Source organism: Ammodytes marinus (assembly GCF_949987685.1).
Source record: "Ammodytes marinus genome assembly, chromosome: 11".
NCBI lineage: Eukaryota > Metazoa > Chordata > Actinopteri > Uranoscopiformes > Ammodytidae > Ammodytes > Ammodytes marinus.
In genome coordinates, this window is record NC_137215.1 from 28,158,144 (window position 1) to 28,177,687 (window position 19,544).

Below are 19,544 nucleotides of genomic sequence, written 5' to 3' on the forward strand. Positions count from 1 at the left end.
CTTTAAGGACATGCATCCTAGATTGCCATAGTCGTCAATGGGTTAAGAGAGCTGCATCAATATTTTCTTTTTTTAAAGTCAAAAAGACCCATTAATAGCCTACTGTATATTTTTTCATTGCAATTTTAGTTTATACTGAACCTACACTAGTATTTAATAAGTATTTTATTTATTGGAGAATTGCAGCAGTATTTTTATATTTGTTATGCATTTTATTTGTATGATACTGTCAGCTAGTTACTGACAGCTAAAGCTGTTCATTCTCTCTTAACTATGAACCGTACCGTACTGTACCGTACCGTGACTTCAAAACCGAGGTACGTACCGAACCGTGACTTTAGTGTACCGTTACACCCCTAGCAAACAAACAGCAAACGGACAACTTTCTCACATTGTATAGGCAAAACAATGATGACAATGATTTGAAAAAAAAAATCTAATTTGTTGTGGAATTAAGGAGTATCAACAGCATAAGTTTGATCATCATCCTCTTTAGCTGGGGCTAGAATCACCTACAGTTATATAACCTACATTTGATATGTTTTCTAAATGTGAGTGAATCAAAGACATCTTCACGCAGTGGCGAAGTGGGTAGGGAGATCGTCCTCTGGAGTGCAGGGTCGGAGGTTCGATCCCCCGCCTACCCGCCACATGTCCAACTGTCCCTGTGAAAGACACTGAACCCCACATTGCTCCCGATGGTTCAGAGGGCGCCTTGCATGGCAGCTACTGCCATCGGTGTACAAGTGTGTGTATGAATGGGTGAATGTGGTAAGAAATTTAAAGCGCTTTGGGGCTGAGAAAATCAGCTAAAAAGCGCTATATAAGTCAAGTCTATTTACCATTTGTTGCTGATATCACTGTTGCAATACACTGAAACAAAGCTCATGAAAGGGTCCATGAAAGGACAATGGCTTCGACACTGTGACAGTTCATTCATCTGAACTGAAGAGAGGTAAAACTGTCGGGCAGTTTGGTGAGACATCTCCTTGCACAGCTCAGGAACTGAACGATGAGAAGGGGCCTAAAATAATAACGACAACAAACAAAGCAAGCCCACCACCCTTACACTATGATGACTCAGTAAAACAAAGCTAACACTATGAATTTGACAGTTTTTGTTGTTTTGGGCAGTCTGAATTACAAAAACATAATATTCACAATAACATATCTTGGCAAAAATAATGTGTACAATGGTAAAGCTTTTGTGAAACAAATCATTTTGAAACTATGTTACCATTTGGACAACTAAAGTAAATTCGTTGTCATTATGGAACACACAGTCAAAAATTTGTTGTGACGGAGAAATTGTTTAAGCTCAAACAATTCAGTTGACAGAAGTTATTTTTCAAATTGCGAAGGGCAATTTTTATTATTCTGACAATAATAGAAATCAAGCAGATTAAACAAACGATAATGGTAATAATTATTAATTTAAATATTCCGCTGTCCATGCACACCTATAAAGGGATTCATTTATTTGCTGATTTATAAATCTGACAAGGCATTCATCTAAGTGACAGTTCCACCCACTGCGTTTGTGCTGCGTTTGGACCATAAAAATAACAGTGAGAACGTAACCTATGATCTCACGCTCAAAGCTAGGGGACACCCTGGGGCCACGTGGCAGACATGTAAAGAATGGCCATGAGGCAGATTCTCCTTGCTTCAGAATGCCTTCATGAGTAAACATATTTGCATAAGTGGCTGAGCGACATGAATTATGGTCGCTCTTCCTCTTGCATTTGCCAGCTGCCCTCTGCCAATTCAATTGGGAGTGATATATGTGTGAAGATCAGGTGGCAGGGGAGAGAAAGGGAGGGAGGGAGGGAGGGAGGGAGGGAGGGGGGGAGAGAGAGGGAACCTGTGTGACCCCCCCGGAGGCCCCAGCACTGCCAGCCTGAGCACAGCTGGGGACTGACACTAGTGCTTGACCTTGAAACAGGGGACTGAGGAGGGACAGCATGTGTGCAATATCTCCTGATGACTGACAGGACAGTAAAATGAGTTGAATTAGTAAGGTTGTCAGTAACACATGTAGTACGCTGTGTGAAAACAAAAGGCAAACATTTCACAAACAAATGAATCATTATTCCTACGTGCTATAGAGTACCTTCTTCACAACTAGGGTTGCACAGGGGTGGACACTTTCCGGAAACTTTCCACGGGAACTTTCACTCGGGAATTTTGGGAATATTCAAAATTGGGAATTATAGGAATTAACTAAATGGCGGTAATTTTTTATTTATTTTTTCATATCCAAACATAAATCTAAACATGTAAACATTATGTTTTGTCATAGGCAGACAACCATGCAAACTAATACAATAAAAAAAAACATTACATTTGAACAGATTTATTTGTGACTGAGTAGAGCTTTATCAAGTTTTGATTATTTTATGAACAATCAATGATTTCACTGAACATCAAAAAGATGAATGTTGAGTAAAATATAACTCATCTGTCTGACCCAACCCATTCAATAAATTAAGTAAATTGCCCCCCATGTGATGGAGGAATGCACAGTGCATGTAGGGGGCGTGGCCTCAGTACCCCTGCAGTAGGATGTGCTATGTGCAACTTGCCAAGTCTACTTGCATGAAATCTGGTTGTTTTAGTCAAGATTATGCTAAAATATATTTTCCCCAACTATATTTTAAATCACTGTTTAAGCCTCTGTAAACCTGCTCTAGTAAAAAGCAATATATGATATCAAGTTGGGTGTCTCAATAAGCTTTAAAAAAAAAAATCTGATTTGAAGTTAAATGTTAAAAAAGTTATAAAACTTAGTTGAAAAAACTGCTTTTTACTGTCTAGAACGTTTGCCAGGACTGACATAACACAGTTAGAAGGATTTAGTGCATTTGGGTTGCTTTCAATTTAGTAAATTGACGTTTATTCACGTTAATTCCCATGGAAAGTTTCCAACTTTGAAAATTCCCAAAATTTTGCAACCCTATTCACAACACATTGGTTTTTATGAAGGATTGCATACAATGAGCGTTACAAGTGGCTCAGACTATGTGCTGCTATGAGGACAGTGGCATCATTATTGTAAAGGTCAGCTAGAGAGTAATCAAGTCATCCTGTTCATTGTGTAAATCCTCTGCCGTGCCCCCCCCCCCCCCGCACCCCCTCCTGATGTCTACCTCTGCTTCTGTGCTGCCGATTCCAGTCAATTACAGAGAGAGAGAGAGAGCTTGTGAATTTGGTTAGTGTGTGTAGATGAAAAGGAGAAAGCTGTCAGTCAAAAGGCCACTCTGGCTTTTTGTATCTCGGGTGCTTGCAAGGGGGGCTCTAAAACCTGTATTTGTATGAATAAAAATGAAGGGATTTAGTGAGCAGACTGTTTCTCCGGGCAGACTTGTCAAAAAGCTGACCTCGGCTGGAGCGGAGGGAGCTTGATGTGAGAAAGAATTGGAAGATTTGAGGGAGTCTGAGGCTCAGTGACTTCTGCATAAAAAAGGTGCAATTGAGAAAAAACAATAGGTGAGCAGGATAGGAGATAAAATGTATGTGAGAATGAAAAGGCTTGTTCTCTGCACTCTTGTTCTCTCTGAGGAATATAGTCCAGAAATAAAAAATAAAAATGGGCCGAATTATTCAACAAGAGATTGAGACAGATTTGTCTGTGTGATGACAATCCTCTATGGAAGAGAGATCCCCCCCTGCCAATGTCAGGTAAGAGGGAAAAAAAAGACTATCTAGCCGCTCGCTTCAGATGGAAGAACACCAAACACACAACCACTCTGTGCATTCTTATATTTGGTAGTTGATATGAGAGTTCATAACATGCAGCAAATCGAATCTTGGATCCATTTTTTGTTTTTAAACATGGATTGAATGGATTTGATTTTTAATTCCAGTGTGGTGCATAGATAGGTCCGAACACTTTCAATTTGGCTTATTAACGACCAAAATGATGTTTAATGATTACGAAACAATCCATGGTTTGTATGTAGCTTGATTTGAGAGGTGTTACGTTTTGGATGCTGCAAAAAAAAAAAAAAAAACAGACCATTTTGTCCCTTATTCTAAAACGTCAACATTCAAAAACAACAAATATTGGCTAAAATTCTTTACAGTAAAAACTTGACTGACTAATAATTTGAGGGACTTTTTTCTTATCGATTATATGGCAATATACGGCTCCAAGATTGAACTCTGTAATGACGTAGGTGTGTGTTCTTATATTGACTTAGTCATTGGCTCATCATCTCTTTGCTCTGTAGTCACCCTAGCATCAATCTGAAATGCAAAAGCCTCAATCCATTTCTCCTTTATACAATCAATATACCAAATAAACTTTGTTGGGCAAAGAATAACACCATCATTTTTCTGCGAGCCAGTACACATTTAAAAAAGACAGATGCATGGCCACAAAGCTGTGGAAAGCACTCAATTATACGGGTCTAAATGAGGTTAGGGATGGGGCATTAAATATCAGACTCAGTCCAAACCCAGCCCATTTAAATCAAGAGGAATGGCTCCTGCTTCCTGGGACTGATTTGCCCTGGCTGACTTGAGCAAGGTGGAGGCTGAGGCATCACAACATATGGTCCAGGGTTGGCCCGGCTTCTTCAACTGTGCTCTCATTGTTCGGGGAGTGGAGAAGGGCACATTTTCCAGGGAAATCAAGGAAACTTTTTTTTTCTTTCTGGCATTTAGAAAAAAAAAGGGGAGACAGCACTTCCTTTCCCAGAACATTTTTTTCTCTGCTTGACAAGACTCCCTGCTATATTTACCCAACTAAAATTGCAGATGATATACTTTCAGCTGCACTGCTCTTCAGCTCTATGGCACATGGTGTTGTCAATCACACACACACACAACACAACACAACACATCAGGACAGGAACACCAGAGCAGTGAACCCCACAGCCAGAGACAAGAGAAAGATATAAAGACAGAAAAGAGACGGAGAGAGGGGCCTGAGAAGTCTATTTCACATTTCCTTAGCCGGTTGGCTTTTTGTTGTTAGAGGGAGCAGAGATACGCGGCAGAGTGAATGGAATTACTGGGCTTTCATTAAGGAGACAGCTGGGCCGCTGCAAAGCCTCAAAGCAGCGGCATAACAGCCCACCCACACGATTTCTTCTGTTTCTGTATGAGAGACACAGCCAGAGAAGAGATCCATTAGGTCTGTTATGCTGCTGCAAAAAACAAAAACAAATTGATCCGTCTGTCAAGAAGAGAATTCAGCTCTACTGTGGTTTATTTGATCTCCATGTTGTCTCTGGTCAGGGCATGGATGAAGCATTTGAGAAACTGGCTTCACAGGGGGATCTGGGCTCCAAGATGCAACAAGGCTTTCTTACAACCTTGACATGGACTAATTACTTAGCAAAAGAAAAGATTTCCATGTTATGTTTGACTTCCATGCCGGTCAAATCCAGCAAGAGTAATGGAATGAGTTTGAGAGAGGGTAACAGAGGGACATAGGCTAAAGGGTTGTAGCCAGAGGAAAAGGAAAGAGGGGGGTGGGGGGTGAACCAGTGTGGTGGATTCCTGCTCAGCCAGCAGCGCCTGTCCATCTCAGAGTGCAGAGGCATTCCCTGGAGGAAGAAGGCCATGTGGTGGGGGGCTCCATGTGTTGCATCTTTCCCATTGCTTAAGACTTGTACAACTGGAGCTGTAGGCCTGTGGGAGCTGGCCACGACTCTCATTGCAAAGGCATGACAACATCCAGGATTGTACTCGGAGCCAGCTTGAGCTTCTCCCAGAAGGAGAGGGGTGTGTGTGTGGGGGGGGGGGGGGGGGGTGGTTGTCAGGCAGGCAACACCACTGCATTTACACACACTTGGACTTACAAATGATCAGTCACCACACTTAGTGATAATGTAATTGGATTGGACAAAGTCCGTGTTGAATCTCAACCCTTAGACCTTAGATGCAGAACATTATTTAGTCAGTGGAAGCATCGAACAAAGAGCGCATGATCATGCAACAAAGTTTTACCAACGTAGTCTTGTCTCACCATATTCTAACTGAAAACCTGACTAAGAAGGGTGATTGTGAAAGGAGCAGCACAACACATGCAAAGTGTTCTCAAGGATTGCTTATTATACTAGAACCCTAGACTAATTCTAAACCACGCCAGACCCAGGTACCACCATCTGTCCAGAGCCTCGTTGGAGAGTATTACTGGTTATTGACTATGATTAGGAGTAGGGCTGCCACTGGTCAGAAAGTCTGAAAATAGTGAAAATGACAATAAGACTCTCATAAATACCAACTGCTGCTATTGAAGTCTTGTTTTGTCCAATCAACAGACCAAAACCAAAAAGAGTTTTCAATTACTATCACATTGAAAGCAGCAAATCCTGATCATCTGAAACTGTTGGCGATGTGCTTGAAATATGCCTTGATCTTCATTGAAAATGGTTGCAGAACAAAAAGTGTATGTTTTACCCATGCAAGCTAATCCTAACGGCCTCCACACACATCCTGTGTCTACCTCTGGAGCGTGTCGCCTTCCGTTACTGCTGCCTCTCTCGCGCTTTTTTCGGCCACACATGGAACGTCTCAACTAAAAGCACTGTCTACATAGAGTTTTCATAGATAATTCCCATTAATATGGAGTTGTTTCATGTCATGTTATGATGCATATGATTAATATTGATACTAATCCTAGTGCCTCGTTGATTTTTTCTTTTTTTTTCTATTTTGAAAGAAACAAACAGGGAAATCGTGAAACTAGAGTGAATGCTGCTGGTATGACTGTCAACAGAGTATTTCTCTATCCGTTAAAGCAGAGAGACACGCGTCTCCCTGAAAAAAATAGGCGAGCCTCCTGAGGTAAAGTGTAGCGTCGCTGCAGGCCGTCTGCAGCGCGGCCGAGGTTGGATGTGTGGCCGCTCTAGGTTGATTACACGGTCGGCGAGAAAAAAAGACAGACGCAGACGAGCAGTAGAGGTAGGACGTGTGTGGAGGCCGTTACCCTAATGACCATAGTAGACCTGCCCTTATCTATATTCAATTCAAGTGTCATCATGATGTAACCTAACTCTGTGATTTACAATATGGCTGAAAGGATTCCTCAAGTAACTCCATACTTGAGGAACACTGTGTTTTTCACAGATAATTATTACTTTTCACTAAGTGCTTGTGCAGTGGACAACTGACTGTTCTACCCGGTCTCATGTTGGCTATAGGCTGTGAACAGGACATGGAAGCCCATATTGGAGGGTAGACAACAAAGATGCCACCAATGTTTACTTTGCAAAAGGGAGTTATGATGGAAAATACGTGAAATATTAAACACAGCTGCCAGCTCACTTCAAATGATGCAACAGCAGTCCATTGGGGATTTATGAATGAAATAACATGCAATTGCTTTGGACTTAATTATTGACTGGATTAGATCGTGTGGACCTTTGTCGTCAATGTTATTGATCTGTGGATTGCTATGAGGCTTTAAAGGTGCGTCAACTTTGTAACCGTTTTGTGTTTGTGGTTTAACAGAGGCTTTGATTAGGGGCCGAGCAGCAAGGCTACAAGGACCCTATTGTTCTTGCCGGTATTATTATTATTATTATTATGTATCGTTTTCTTCCATAGAAATCCAATGGGTGAAAACTAACAGAATTTTGTCTGATGTGTATGCTGAGACCTGATAGTGGCACTATTGAGGCCAAACTCGTATAACTTCATCTCCAGAACAAAGTGTGTTAAAATGTTTACTGCATAATATTGGAAACTAAATCTCCGATCGTCACGGGGGAAATTAATTCACAACATTTTGATGGCATATATCACTTTAGTGTGCAAAATTTCAGAAGTTTCTCAAAAAGATTCAAATTCAAATGTTCTGATTTCTGATTCAAATGAACAATACGTTTAGTTCCAGTAAAGTAAAGTCATGTTGTTAAGTCAGCCCAGACTTCTAAGAGGAGCTGCAGCTCAACAAGGTTGATACTGGTTTTCAGTTCAAATCCCCTACACGCCACTACTAACGCTCACCTAAAAAGTAAGACTGGAGTTCCCTGGACGTACTCAACATGATCAGCATGTGCATTTGTCATTGTTCTCCTTTCCCTCTTCTTTTTCCTCCTCAAAATGCTTGGCTCTGACCACATAGACTGGATGCATTCCCTATGACACATTGGCTCAAAACGTATTTACTATTAACACAGAAAATAAACCGATTGTACCTTGCACTAATGATCTATTGCAAGACCGCAAGAAATAGTCTGTTCTTTTTAGTGTTGTAAATAAACCAATATTGTATTTTGAAATACATAACTCAATGTATACTGCATTGGAATTCTCATAAAAGACTAGGGCTGGTTTAAAAATCTCTACGGCAATATGATGTGATAATCCTTTTTGTTAGGGATGCACATGACTAGTCGGTTAAACATGTAAACGTCTGCTGTCTCGCTAGTCGGCGCCAGAAATACCATTCAGGTCAGTAATTAAATGCCTGTGGACTTGAGGATTAAATGTGTGAGAATGCACATTTAGATTTGAAAGAGGAGAGAGAGCACAAAGCATAGCAAAAAGGTTATCTTGACCACAGTACAAAGGCACAGCAACTTTATCTTAATCGCTCAGGATCCCGGCTGAGCGCTCTTGTTCGGCAGCCTTTTTTTGACAGCTGGGTTATAAGGTTGGCTTTATGCGCTGGTCCGTTACTGAGCTTTCACGGGTACGGGCGGATGCGGGTCTTAAAAAATGGACTCTGCCTCGATTTACATTTCATTAAAATATGTAGAATATCGCAATATACCGCCATACGTGACCCATGTATCGTGATGCGCATCGTATTGTGAAGTCCATGCCAATGCACAGCCCTATAAAAGACAGGTTGTCCTTTCAACATTGTGCCAACAACAGCTTGAAAAATACATTCATTAGGAGTAGGGAAGGGGCCGATCCGATCTAATATCAGAATCTGGTCTGATATGGCTGCATTCCAATTATTATATATCATACTGACGCCACCGATCCACGTACCAAACCATATTCCATAGTGTTGATTTAAAAAAATGTAATCGATTTTAAGACCTTAGCTCCATTATATAGCACACGATAAAAACAAATTTAGCATGGGTGCTCATGGTGTAGTGGTTAGAGCCCCCGAGGCTCATTCCTACTTTCATCTCTGTCCCTCTGCACTGTCAATAAAGCCTTGCAAAAAAAAAATCATCTTTAAAAAAATATTTAGTAATTAAGAAGTTATGCAAATTGTGAAAGAAAATGTTCTGATATATTTCTGTATTGAAAACTTTTAAAGCAGTTAAATGAATAGATTCACATAAATAAAAACCTTGTTGATAGCAGACAGTGTCGGCTGATATCCATATAAAAATCTTAATTGAGCATCATCACCTCATCAATAGTCTGGTACGGAAACACCAACAGTCACTCACTACATAGAATACAGTGTATTGTCACCAAGGCCTCCAGGATCATTAACTCCTTCACCTTCCCCTTAATCCAATCCATTTACCTACAACACACTTCAAAACGGGTTACCAAAATCATCTCAGACCCCCCCTGTTTTGATAGTTTGCAAAGCCATGTTACTTACATTTTTGGTGAAATTACGCAAGGGGCCAGTTCAACACAATCTAGGGTGCTTCCAAAGCTAACCTACTCTGGGCAGTTCAAATAACACATTTTTTGCATGTGCATGATTGGTGGGGTTTGTCTTGTGTAAAAGCTGTCAGTCAAACAGTTTGGCCTGCGACACTCAAACAGGTACTGTTCCTATCAACTTATACTTAACGTCCCTTAACCACCTCCCCGCTTACCTTTTATGTTGTTGAGTATTTCTTTGAGGTGTCCAAAGCTGTTAAGTAATGGGTCCTGTTCTTCGTCCTGGAGAAAAAAAAACATCGTAAGAACATGAGCGTAGGCGGACGCATCAGACGCCATTTGCAATTCAGAGTAGTTGGATAAATTGTATAATTGAATCCTCAGTCTCAGGATTTATTTCGGTAAATGTTTGCTATAAAACCAATTATTTAATATATATTATGTATTCACTCCTTTGCTGAAAGAATCCATCCACCTGACAGGTGTGGCACATAAAGATGGTGACTAGACAGGAGTATTACACAGGTGTGCCTAGTGTTTTCAGCTTCCACCGATTGTGGAAGTCAAGAAGTCACGTGTTCAAAGCGGCTTGACGCTTTGTAACTTCGTGACGTCGCATGTAACTTGGTGTCGTCACCACGCGGATGTTTCCATGTATAGTAATGCTGTCACTTCCTTGCTCGCATCTGCCTCGCACCCTTATAGGTCCATGCTCGCGCTTCCCGCCACTGAAAGTGTTCCGGAAGGAAGGTAACCAATCACAACGGAGTGGGGTTTGCAGGAGGGGGCGGGGGGGAGCGGAGATGGCCGAAGCACAGGCGGAGGGAGCGGAGATGGCCGAAGCACAGGCATGCTGGATCGCCAAAATAAGAGAAAGAGCTTCCTGAACATCTACATAGTTTTTTGTGATGTGATTCGTGTCAGGTTGCTCTATAGCAGTGTAAAACAAGAAATTAAGACCAGAAAAGTAGTATAATAGGTCCTCTTTAACCATTATTTATACAGGTAATCCCGTTGAGACCGGAGACTCTTTTTCAAAGGAGACCTGTTCCCATTCCTACGTTACCATTCACACACATTCATACACCGATATCAGACTCACTATCGGGAGCAAATTGGGGTTCAGTGTCTTTCCCAGGGACATTTGGACATGTGGCGGGGCGGAGGATCCAAATACCCTGCAATCGAGTGGGTGACCGCCCTACCTGCTTCACCACAGCCACTCCTAAATAATAATCCTGCTGTCTAATCGGCATCTTCAGCTTGACAACTTGACAATGCCCCATTCCATAGAGCTTGTTTAGTTTATTTCGATCAAACAAATTCATAACATTACATACATAAGTTAAAAAAAAATTTAAATAAAAATTCTGATAATTCTGTAATCTTGATATACCACACCTGTCAGATGAATGGATTATCTCAGCAAAGGACAAGTGCTCAATAACACAGATTTAAACAAATTTGTGAACAAAATGTGAGAAATAGGCCTTTTGTGTACATAGAATAAAATCTTACATCTTTGATTTCAATTCAAAAAGGTTAATTTAGTCTAACTTGATAGACACACTTGAATGTTGATGTCAACAGACTAGTATTCATTTGTTTGTACCTTGACATGTTTCAACTACTTCCTGCAGTCTGTTTACATCAACATTCAAGTTAAGTTCATCTTTTCAGCTCATGAAAAATTGGGGCTCAAACGAAGGTGCTGTGTTTATATTTGTGTTCAGTGTACACAAAAAGTACACAAGAAACCATGTTAGAAAAAAGTCAATTTAATGAACCAAACTAAAATTTCTAAATTGCTGCAATGATTTTCCTTGTTTTTCATTACATTTTAAAATATCTTGTAAATCCATTTTTCCTTTGAAACCGTGTTCCCTGTGTTGTGTAAATAACAGACTTATTGCATTTCATTCTCAGGCTAAGGCTGCGTCAAAATAATGTAAAAGTTGTTCATGGGGGTGTTGACATGCTGTTCTTTCCACTGTATAATGATTGATGGTGTTTAACTTACCAGCGGAGTGTGCGTATTCCATCTGGAGTTCCTCTTGATAGCTCCAACCACTGTACTGATTTCACCCTGGACAATGTAGATGTTCTTGTCCATCTTGCTGCGTTTCTGAGAAAAGAAACAGGAGTTGTGTGGTTGGTTCTGGCAGAAATGAAAGCCAGGGCTTGGTGATAATAAATGATCACATATTGTCCCTCTAATTAACAGTACTGTTAAAACACACACACACACACACACACACACACACACATAATATAGATATATATTCAACACGTGGTATAATGGGTAATATTTTTTGAAAAGCTGCCACAGCGCAAAACCTGAAACACATAAGATGCATGCTTTTTCTGAGACTTTGTTTCAGGTGTTATTACTGTCTGTTCGCAAAACAGATACACCTCCATTTTGTGAAGAAAGCTTCAAATCCCCTGCTGTCTATATGTTTGTCTTTTCTTAACCTATGTCTATAACAACAGATCAACGTACCAAGTGTAACAATGAGCATTCTGGGTTAACAATAGTTAAGAGAAACCGTCAACAGAAAAAAATGGCATTTCCTTTCTGTCACTCTTCATGGAGCTTTATTTTGAAATATTCTTTGAGGATGGAGTCAGTCAACATGGCTAATAAATGCTGGTTGTAAGGACATGCTTCAAAAGCATTTAAACAACACTGATGTCTCATGTGTGCTAAGAATTCAAGGTAAAAAAAAAGAACTATAATAAAAGAATCCAAATCAGAGAAACACTACAACAAACCTGACTCACTCAAAGTAAGGATCATCATGTGTATACTTACATGGGACCTAACAAACCTGGATAAACATTGTTTCTGTATTATTAATGGTGGTTTTATTATGAGAAATCATTAATAATTATAATATTTATAAATGTATTTTGCGTGCAAGCCTGCATTACCCATTACAGGAATACAGGCATCAAACATATTGTGTCACAATTCATGTGGGTACACTAGAATAGAATTCATTATAAGTGATTCACAATTAGGCATGGGACATTAGGAACATTTCATGTGAGGATTATTAAAATAATCGTGATTCACAAATATTATCCTGATAATCATCAATTTACAGGTTCATCTCATATTATTAGAATATCATGGGAAAGCTCTTTTTTTAAATGAAATGTAATCAAAAAGTAAAAGATCCATATATTCTAGATGTATTAGACATAAAGTGATATATTTCAGGCCTTTTTCTGTTTAACTTTTCAGGATTCTGGCTAACAGCTCATTGTAAGTAGCTTTGATAAGTATTTTCATTCATCTGCTCAATACTTGGTCTTGGTTCTTATTTTGCATGACTTATTGCATAATGCGGCATGGCATGGCGACGATCAGCCTGTGGCACTGCTGAGGTGTTAAGCCCAGGTTGCTTTGATAGTGGCCTTCAACTGGTCTGTATTGTTGGGTCTCATCTTCCTCTTGACAATACTCCATAGATTCCCTATGGGGTTCAGGTCAGGAGAGTTGTCTGGCCAATCCAGCACAGTGATACTATGGTCAGCCAACCAGTTACTAGTGGTGTTGACTAGGGTTGCTGAAATTTCCCGAAATGGCCCCTTTTCAAATCCCGGGATTTCAGAGCTCCTCACGGGATTTCCCGGGATTTCCCGTTGAAACCATTATTGCCCTTTAATACTACTTTAATGGGACTAAATCAATGCAAATAGATAAATAAATGCAGCAGAACAACGCTATATTACATCACGTTTTATTTCTACTTAAATAACATGAAGAAAAGCCATTCAAATTAGGCAAAATATTTTCCAGAAGATGCCTATTGAAAACGGTGTTTTTATGAAGAAAATACGAAAAAAAATTCACAGAGGTTCAATATCAAAACATGGCCAAAAAACGGTGTTTGGCGAACAAATGTATTTCAAACAATCTATTTTTATTTCTATGAACGAAATCAGTTTAAATTGAATATTTTCCAAAGGATAGGCAAATAACAAAAAATGCACTACCGATTGCTCTTAACGTGTGAAATAAGACATGACAGAACTAACAGCCTATTCAAACTGACACGCTAAGCAAGACTACTTTCCAGCTTTCCTTTCTTTTATTTTCATGAAGTGTGACTTCAAGAGACACTGCTCAGCCTGTTTCTGAGCTTTGTCACGAACTGACCGCACACCGAGAACGCTCTTTCTTCCAAGGACGTCGGCTGTATGGTGGAAAGTGCAGAGTAGAGCTGCTGCAGGTGTTTGGGTCGCTCTTTGGTTGCCTCGAAGAGCGCAAACTCGTTTGAAATTATTTTGAGGAGGTCATTCCCATACCTCGTCTGGCTCGGGACATTGCATGCAGTCATTAGCCTCGTTCGACTTGGAGCTATCTTGCTCAGACCTGCGCAACTATGAAGCCCGTCTTGCTGAGCGCACAACAAAAATGCTGTGCGCTCAGCAAGCCGAGCGTCATAATTGCGCAGGTCTGAGCAAGACGGCGACATCTCTAACGAGGCTAATGACTGCCTGCTGCAGATGTGCAGTAAGGCTCTGGGTCATCGTCTGCTCGCTTAAGCTCTGGCTGATACGCATATTCTTGGGTATCATCAGACTCTTCCTCGGACACAGCACTTTCAGTATTGTAGAGGCGCTGGTATTTCGTATGCCTGCCTGTCTAAATAATATTTAAAAATATATCCCCCCTCAAAAAAATCTAAAAAAAAAAAAAAAACGGGAGGACGGGTCCCGCGGCCAATTTCCGGTACTCCCGGACTGACTCATTTCACGGGAATCCCGAAATCCCGGGACCCGTCCAGCAACCCTAGTGTTGACACATCATATCTAATACATCTAGAATATATGGAACTTTAACTTTTTGAATTACATTTTTAAATGTTTCTTTTCTCAGGATCACCATGAATAACATATTGTAGGGGTTTTTATCGGAATACAATCTTATATCCTCCCATCCCTTTAAACAACTATTTAGAATTAATATATCAAATATGAAAATGCTGAAATGCTGCAAGAAGTATGAGAAAATTGAGTTTCCAAGCTTAAAGCCAAATAATGACCGCTCACCATCAAATGAATATAAAATCTGAGAACCAAACTGTACATTTCCATGTCTACCTTGACAATGTCCAATAGCAATATGGATAACCAAACAGAATCAAAATGACTTGCTGTTCATATTTGACAAGCAGTATACCTGAAAATGGTTGGATTAACCTTTTTTTCTTTGTGTCATGAAAGCCATGGCGGATAATACCTCTACTTACTTTACAGGAAGATTTATGAAAGTAGCGAGTGGGTGTCTGAAGCCAAATGCTTTGAAATTCATGGTGAGAACCCTATTGGGAATAATAAGAGGATGAAGATAGACAGAGTGATAGAAAGGCTTCTAGCTGATAAGCCCTTCATAGAAATCAGTCTTCCCTAGTGGATTGGTTTGTTTAACCACCAAAAATCCAAATCCAATCTGAATCGATGATGTTGAGTCCTGATCCGATATTGTATTTACCAACATAAAACAGAAAGTAAAAACCCAGTCAGTTCATTTTTAATTGAATAGCACTGTCATTTAGTCAAAACTGCCAGCCTCACAGCTTCAATCATTTTCATGGACTTCTTAGGAAATTTTAATGTAAGGGCACACTAACACTAGACCATCTCTACCGTGCCCAAGAAAGTTTGCCCCCCTAAAGTCTAGTTGGGTTTGACCAGTGTGAGTGTGCCATCCGTACTCAAGCACGGTACACTTCCTCGGCTCTAGCACAGCTGGGAGAGGAGTGCTTGGGCACGGTACAGATTCTAATGATCCGAAACGCGCACAAGCGATTCTGACGTCAATTTGTATGAGACTGTTCCCCACGACCCAATGATACATCCATGTGGCAACAGACATTATATAAAATGTGCCCAAGGATTCTCGTTGGTCTGATGTGGAAGTGGAATGCTGCAAATGTGTTTGGATGAAAATATTCCAAAACAAATCGGATACAAGTAGGCTACGCTCCAAATCCCAAACGCGCGCGCATAGATGTGGTGACTTGTGGCAAGACATAATGGTGCCTAGGTCCCAATCTTTAGGAGCAGTGTGAGTACAGGCCAGTGGGGGAATGAGGACGGGGGCAACTGGGCCTAGTGTGAGGGCGCCATAAGAAACACACCCTGCGTTCCGAATCGCATACTCTTTCTTTTTCCTATTCTACATACTACATCTGACGATAAAAATAATCTAGTTAGGATGCAGTAGGCATACAATTGGGACATACATTTACTTTATTTCATCATAACATTGCGCCTTGATCTTGCCATCCCTGTTTGTTTTCATATGGAGGCTCTGTTGATGCGACGTCACTTCAAGTTCGCACTGGATTGTGGGTCAGAATCGGCCAAATAGGATGCTGTTTTCAACACTAAAAATCTCAGCCGGATGTAGTAGACATCGGGTCTTTCTATCCATCCTAAATCTTGTCACAAGAATCGGGACATCCTAAATCTTTTTTCTACCATACTAAATAGTTTGCGATTCAGAATGCAGGGACAGTCCAACGTGGCTGAGCAGTGTTTGATTCAGACTGTTGATAGACATAGCTTATTGTGTAGAAAACTGGAATGCAAGATGCTTTTTTTTCTCTTCAAATGATAATGATCACAAGTAAAAACCTACAGTCACTGCATGCGGTCTTACTACAGCTACTTTGTTGAGCAAGAAAAAGTGGAGGGGTTGTGCTGTGGGAGGGTTAGACTGTTGTGTGTTGTGGCTGGGTATAGCAGGCAGTTTCCCCCAAACATTTTAATACAAATGGTCACGTTGGATGAAAACCCTTGGAGGGAGGGGAACTCTGTGTTAGGAAATAAACAAGTCAGCTGTAGGCCGCACTCCCCACAACTCTTTATAACCTAGAAACATCTGTCTCCAAGGATACCGATAGGCTATTTGTACTCTCAGCCATTGATTTCTAGAATGTGGTGTTTCCAATCACCTTAGTAATGAAAAATGTCACCAGAACAATCATCATTTTGACTATCCTTCCTTTGAGAGCAGGACATGTCTATATGGGTATAAAAGTGAGGTGTCATTCTGGGTAAAAGAAATATGAATGAAGCCTGGTCCATAGTGACAGAAAGCCCTTTCATTAGACATTTCCCTCATCATCTGGGTTGTGGATAATGCACAGTGGCCCCTACTGCAGACTTGCTATTGGAGGGTTTTACTGTCCACACACACACACTGACTGTGGTTAGAATGAGACCAAAGCTCAGAGACAGAAAGAAGTCAAGAAAATTAGGTTGCGTTCCGAATTGCATACTTTCTACTATATAGTATGCGGAGAAAAGATTTAGGATGTCCCGATTCTTGTGGCCAGATTTAGGATGGTTAGAAGTACCCGGATGTCCTACTTCATGCGGCCAAGATTGTTAGTGTTGAAAAGTGCATCCTATTTGGGCGATTCTGACCCACAATCCAGTGCGCACGTGAAGTGACGTCACATCGACGAAGCCTCCATATGAAAACAAACGGGGATGCGACGGATATAAAACCAAGAGGCAAGATCAAGGCGCAATGTTATGATGAAATAAATAAGTAAAAGTATGTCCCAATAGTATGCCTACTGCATCCTAACTAGATTATTTTTATCGTCGGATGTAGTATGTAGAATAGAAAAAAGAAAGAGTATGCGATTCGGAATGCAACCTTAGTCTGATACTCATTCTATAAATCACAGCTGATTCAACATCATTGAGAGTTAACCATTCAGCTTGAAGTAAAATTAAATAGAATTAAAATTAAATTAGGGCCAGATCAGTAACTACAGGTGTACACCTTCTCTTGATATGTTAGGTCGAATCCAGGCAATTGCAAATTCTAAAAGGGGGCCTCCCTGTTGTTTGAAATAGAACATCTTTAAAAGTGTTTGTGGAACAGTGGATTTGAAAAGGTGATGCTGACTATCTTTGTATAACAAGACAAAGAGCTTTACTGATGCTGATGGTGACGCACATTAATCACTGCATGTTGTTAAGTTAAATGTGGGCTTCCTCCATTGTTCTTAGATATCAGTGTCAGCTGACGGTTCATGTTGGTTTTTTGATAGCCGGTTGTATGTCACATTAGCACAACATCTCTACCTGGAACTTGTCAGCATTACAGAAACATCAGCTCAAGGCAAGGCACCAGCAATGTCTCAGAGCAAACTTGAGTCAAATAAAAGCTTAGTGAAACCATCAAAACATACGTGTGCAACATAATTCAGGAATACACAAAGCAAGGTGAAGCGATGTGGTTGTCAGCTGAGTTAGGAATATGGCTAATTAGATTAATCTACTGGAAGGCAAAGCTAACCGGCTAGCTCTCCACAAGCTGACGAACACTATGCAGGACTGTCAATAGTCTGTGACAGCTTAGTGTGGTGTTCAGCAAACGCCAAAACAACGACAGGGCACATGATTACTAGTTAACATATTCATTATTAAGAATAGTTGAAACAAAGGTTGCAAAGAAGCCCAGCAGTTACCTGCCTGCGAACCTGACAGCTAACTAGCTCGTTCGGCGTGTGTAGACGCATATTCAGCTTTTCTCTTCTCAGACAAAAGTCATTTTCTTCATTTTAAAAAGCGGAATGCCTGTTGACAAGTAAACAAACACACCTTTCTGGTCCTCTAGAAAATTTAAGAAATTACCTGTGTGTGGCTGCTAATTCAAAGATGGAGTCCTGTTGTCGCTAATGCTAGCCGGGCTCAACAAGCTAGTAGGCTAGCCGGCCAACAGTGAATGGAGAAGACCAAAGTTCAGTTCAATACGACAATATGAAACTAAAAATGTCGTACATTCCACAACGTCATAATTTAATATTCCCAAACAGCGCTCATGCATTCACTCTTCACAAGAATGCTCCATAAGTGGATAAATGAAGACCTTCCTAATAGCTGTCAGTCTGCTCTTGGTAAACACACTGACGTGGAAAATCTCAGCGCTCTCAACCTAGTCTGATGATGACACGTACTGATTGACAGGCTACTCAACTGGCCCCTTTAAACGTGATAAAGGGTTGTTTTTAAATACAAGTGCTCATCTAAAAATTCGGAATGAAGCTTTATTAGTAAATGCGCCATTTCTCTATTCACATATAATGACAGTGATTCTCAAAAAGGAAAATAGGACGTGTTACAGAGAAATAGGGGCGGGACAAATGGGGATGTAGTGGAGTAAAGGTTGACTGTGCCGGGTTGATGACGAAAGCACGGTCAGTATCTCAAATGAAGGGAGAAATCTGACAACTGTAGTCTCTCCTCAAGTGAACTCCGCGTGGCTAGGGAGGGTTATAATAATAATAATAATAATAATAATAATAATAATAATAATAATAATAATAATAATAATAATAATAATAATAATAATAATAATAATAATAATAATAATAATAATAATAATAATAATAATAATAATAATAATAATAATAATATGGACCATTACAGGCCGTCTATGCACAATCACATTGAAAAAATGCATACATGGAAATGAGTTTTGGAAATGTGTCCCTTGGTCCGATGAGACTATACTTGAGCTGTTTGGGCACATGGATGTTGCTTTTGTTTGGCAAAAGAAGGGTGAGCCCTCACAACAGTCTTCCTTGAAACTTCTAGTCCAGTTCAGGAACAATATCTTGGCAGAGATCCAGGGATTTTTGTTGACATATCTGACTATTCTTCTCTACAAAGTCTTTGAAATCTTGCACTTTCGAGCACACCCAGGTTTGTTTCTAACAGAATTTGTCTGTGTTTGCTTAAGTAGGCTACAGCTGTTCTCTAGTCTAGAACGCTTCGAAATGGCATCATAGCCTTCCCCTTGAAGATGCGCACCCATTATCTTAGTTCTTTCTGACTTCAAGACTGATTTCTTTACTTTTTGGCGAGATGAAATTACCTCTTACCAAGAATGTAGTAGTCCCTCTCTATCAAGTGTTCAAGTGCCACAAGCCCTTTTCATTGGAGTCCCTTAAAGTTGTTAT

General features: G+C 40.3%; 1 protein-coding gene across 2 annotated transcripts in view; it reads right to left on the reverse strand.

Annotated features, from left to right (window-relative positions):
- The window catches only part of gbf1 (golgi brefeldin A resistant guanine nucleotide exchange factor 1), a 106,725-nt gene extending 88,252 nt beyond the window's left edge, over positions 1-18,473 (reverse strand). For both annotated transcript variants that reach the window (XM_080037222.1, XM_080037221.1), the window contains exons 1-3: positions 18,217-18,473; positions 11,564-11,668; positions 9,759-9,825 (exon numbers count right to left, since the gene is read on the reverse strand). In XM_080037222.1, the coding sequence (XP_079893348.1) occupies positions 9,759-9,825; positions 11,564-11,656 (160 nt within the window). In that variant the 5' untranslated portion in view covers positions 11,657-11,668; positions 18,217-18,473. The remainder of the gene's footprint in view (positions 1-9,758; positions 9,826-11,563; positions 11,669-18,216) is intronic.
- Positions 18,474-19,544: the final 1,071 nt, after the last annotated feature.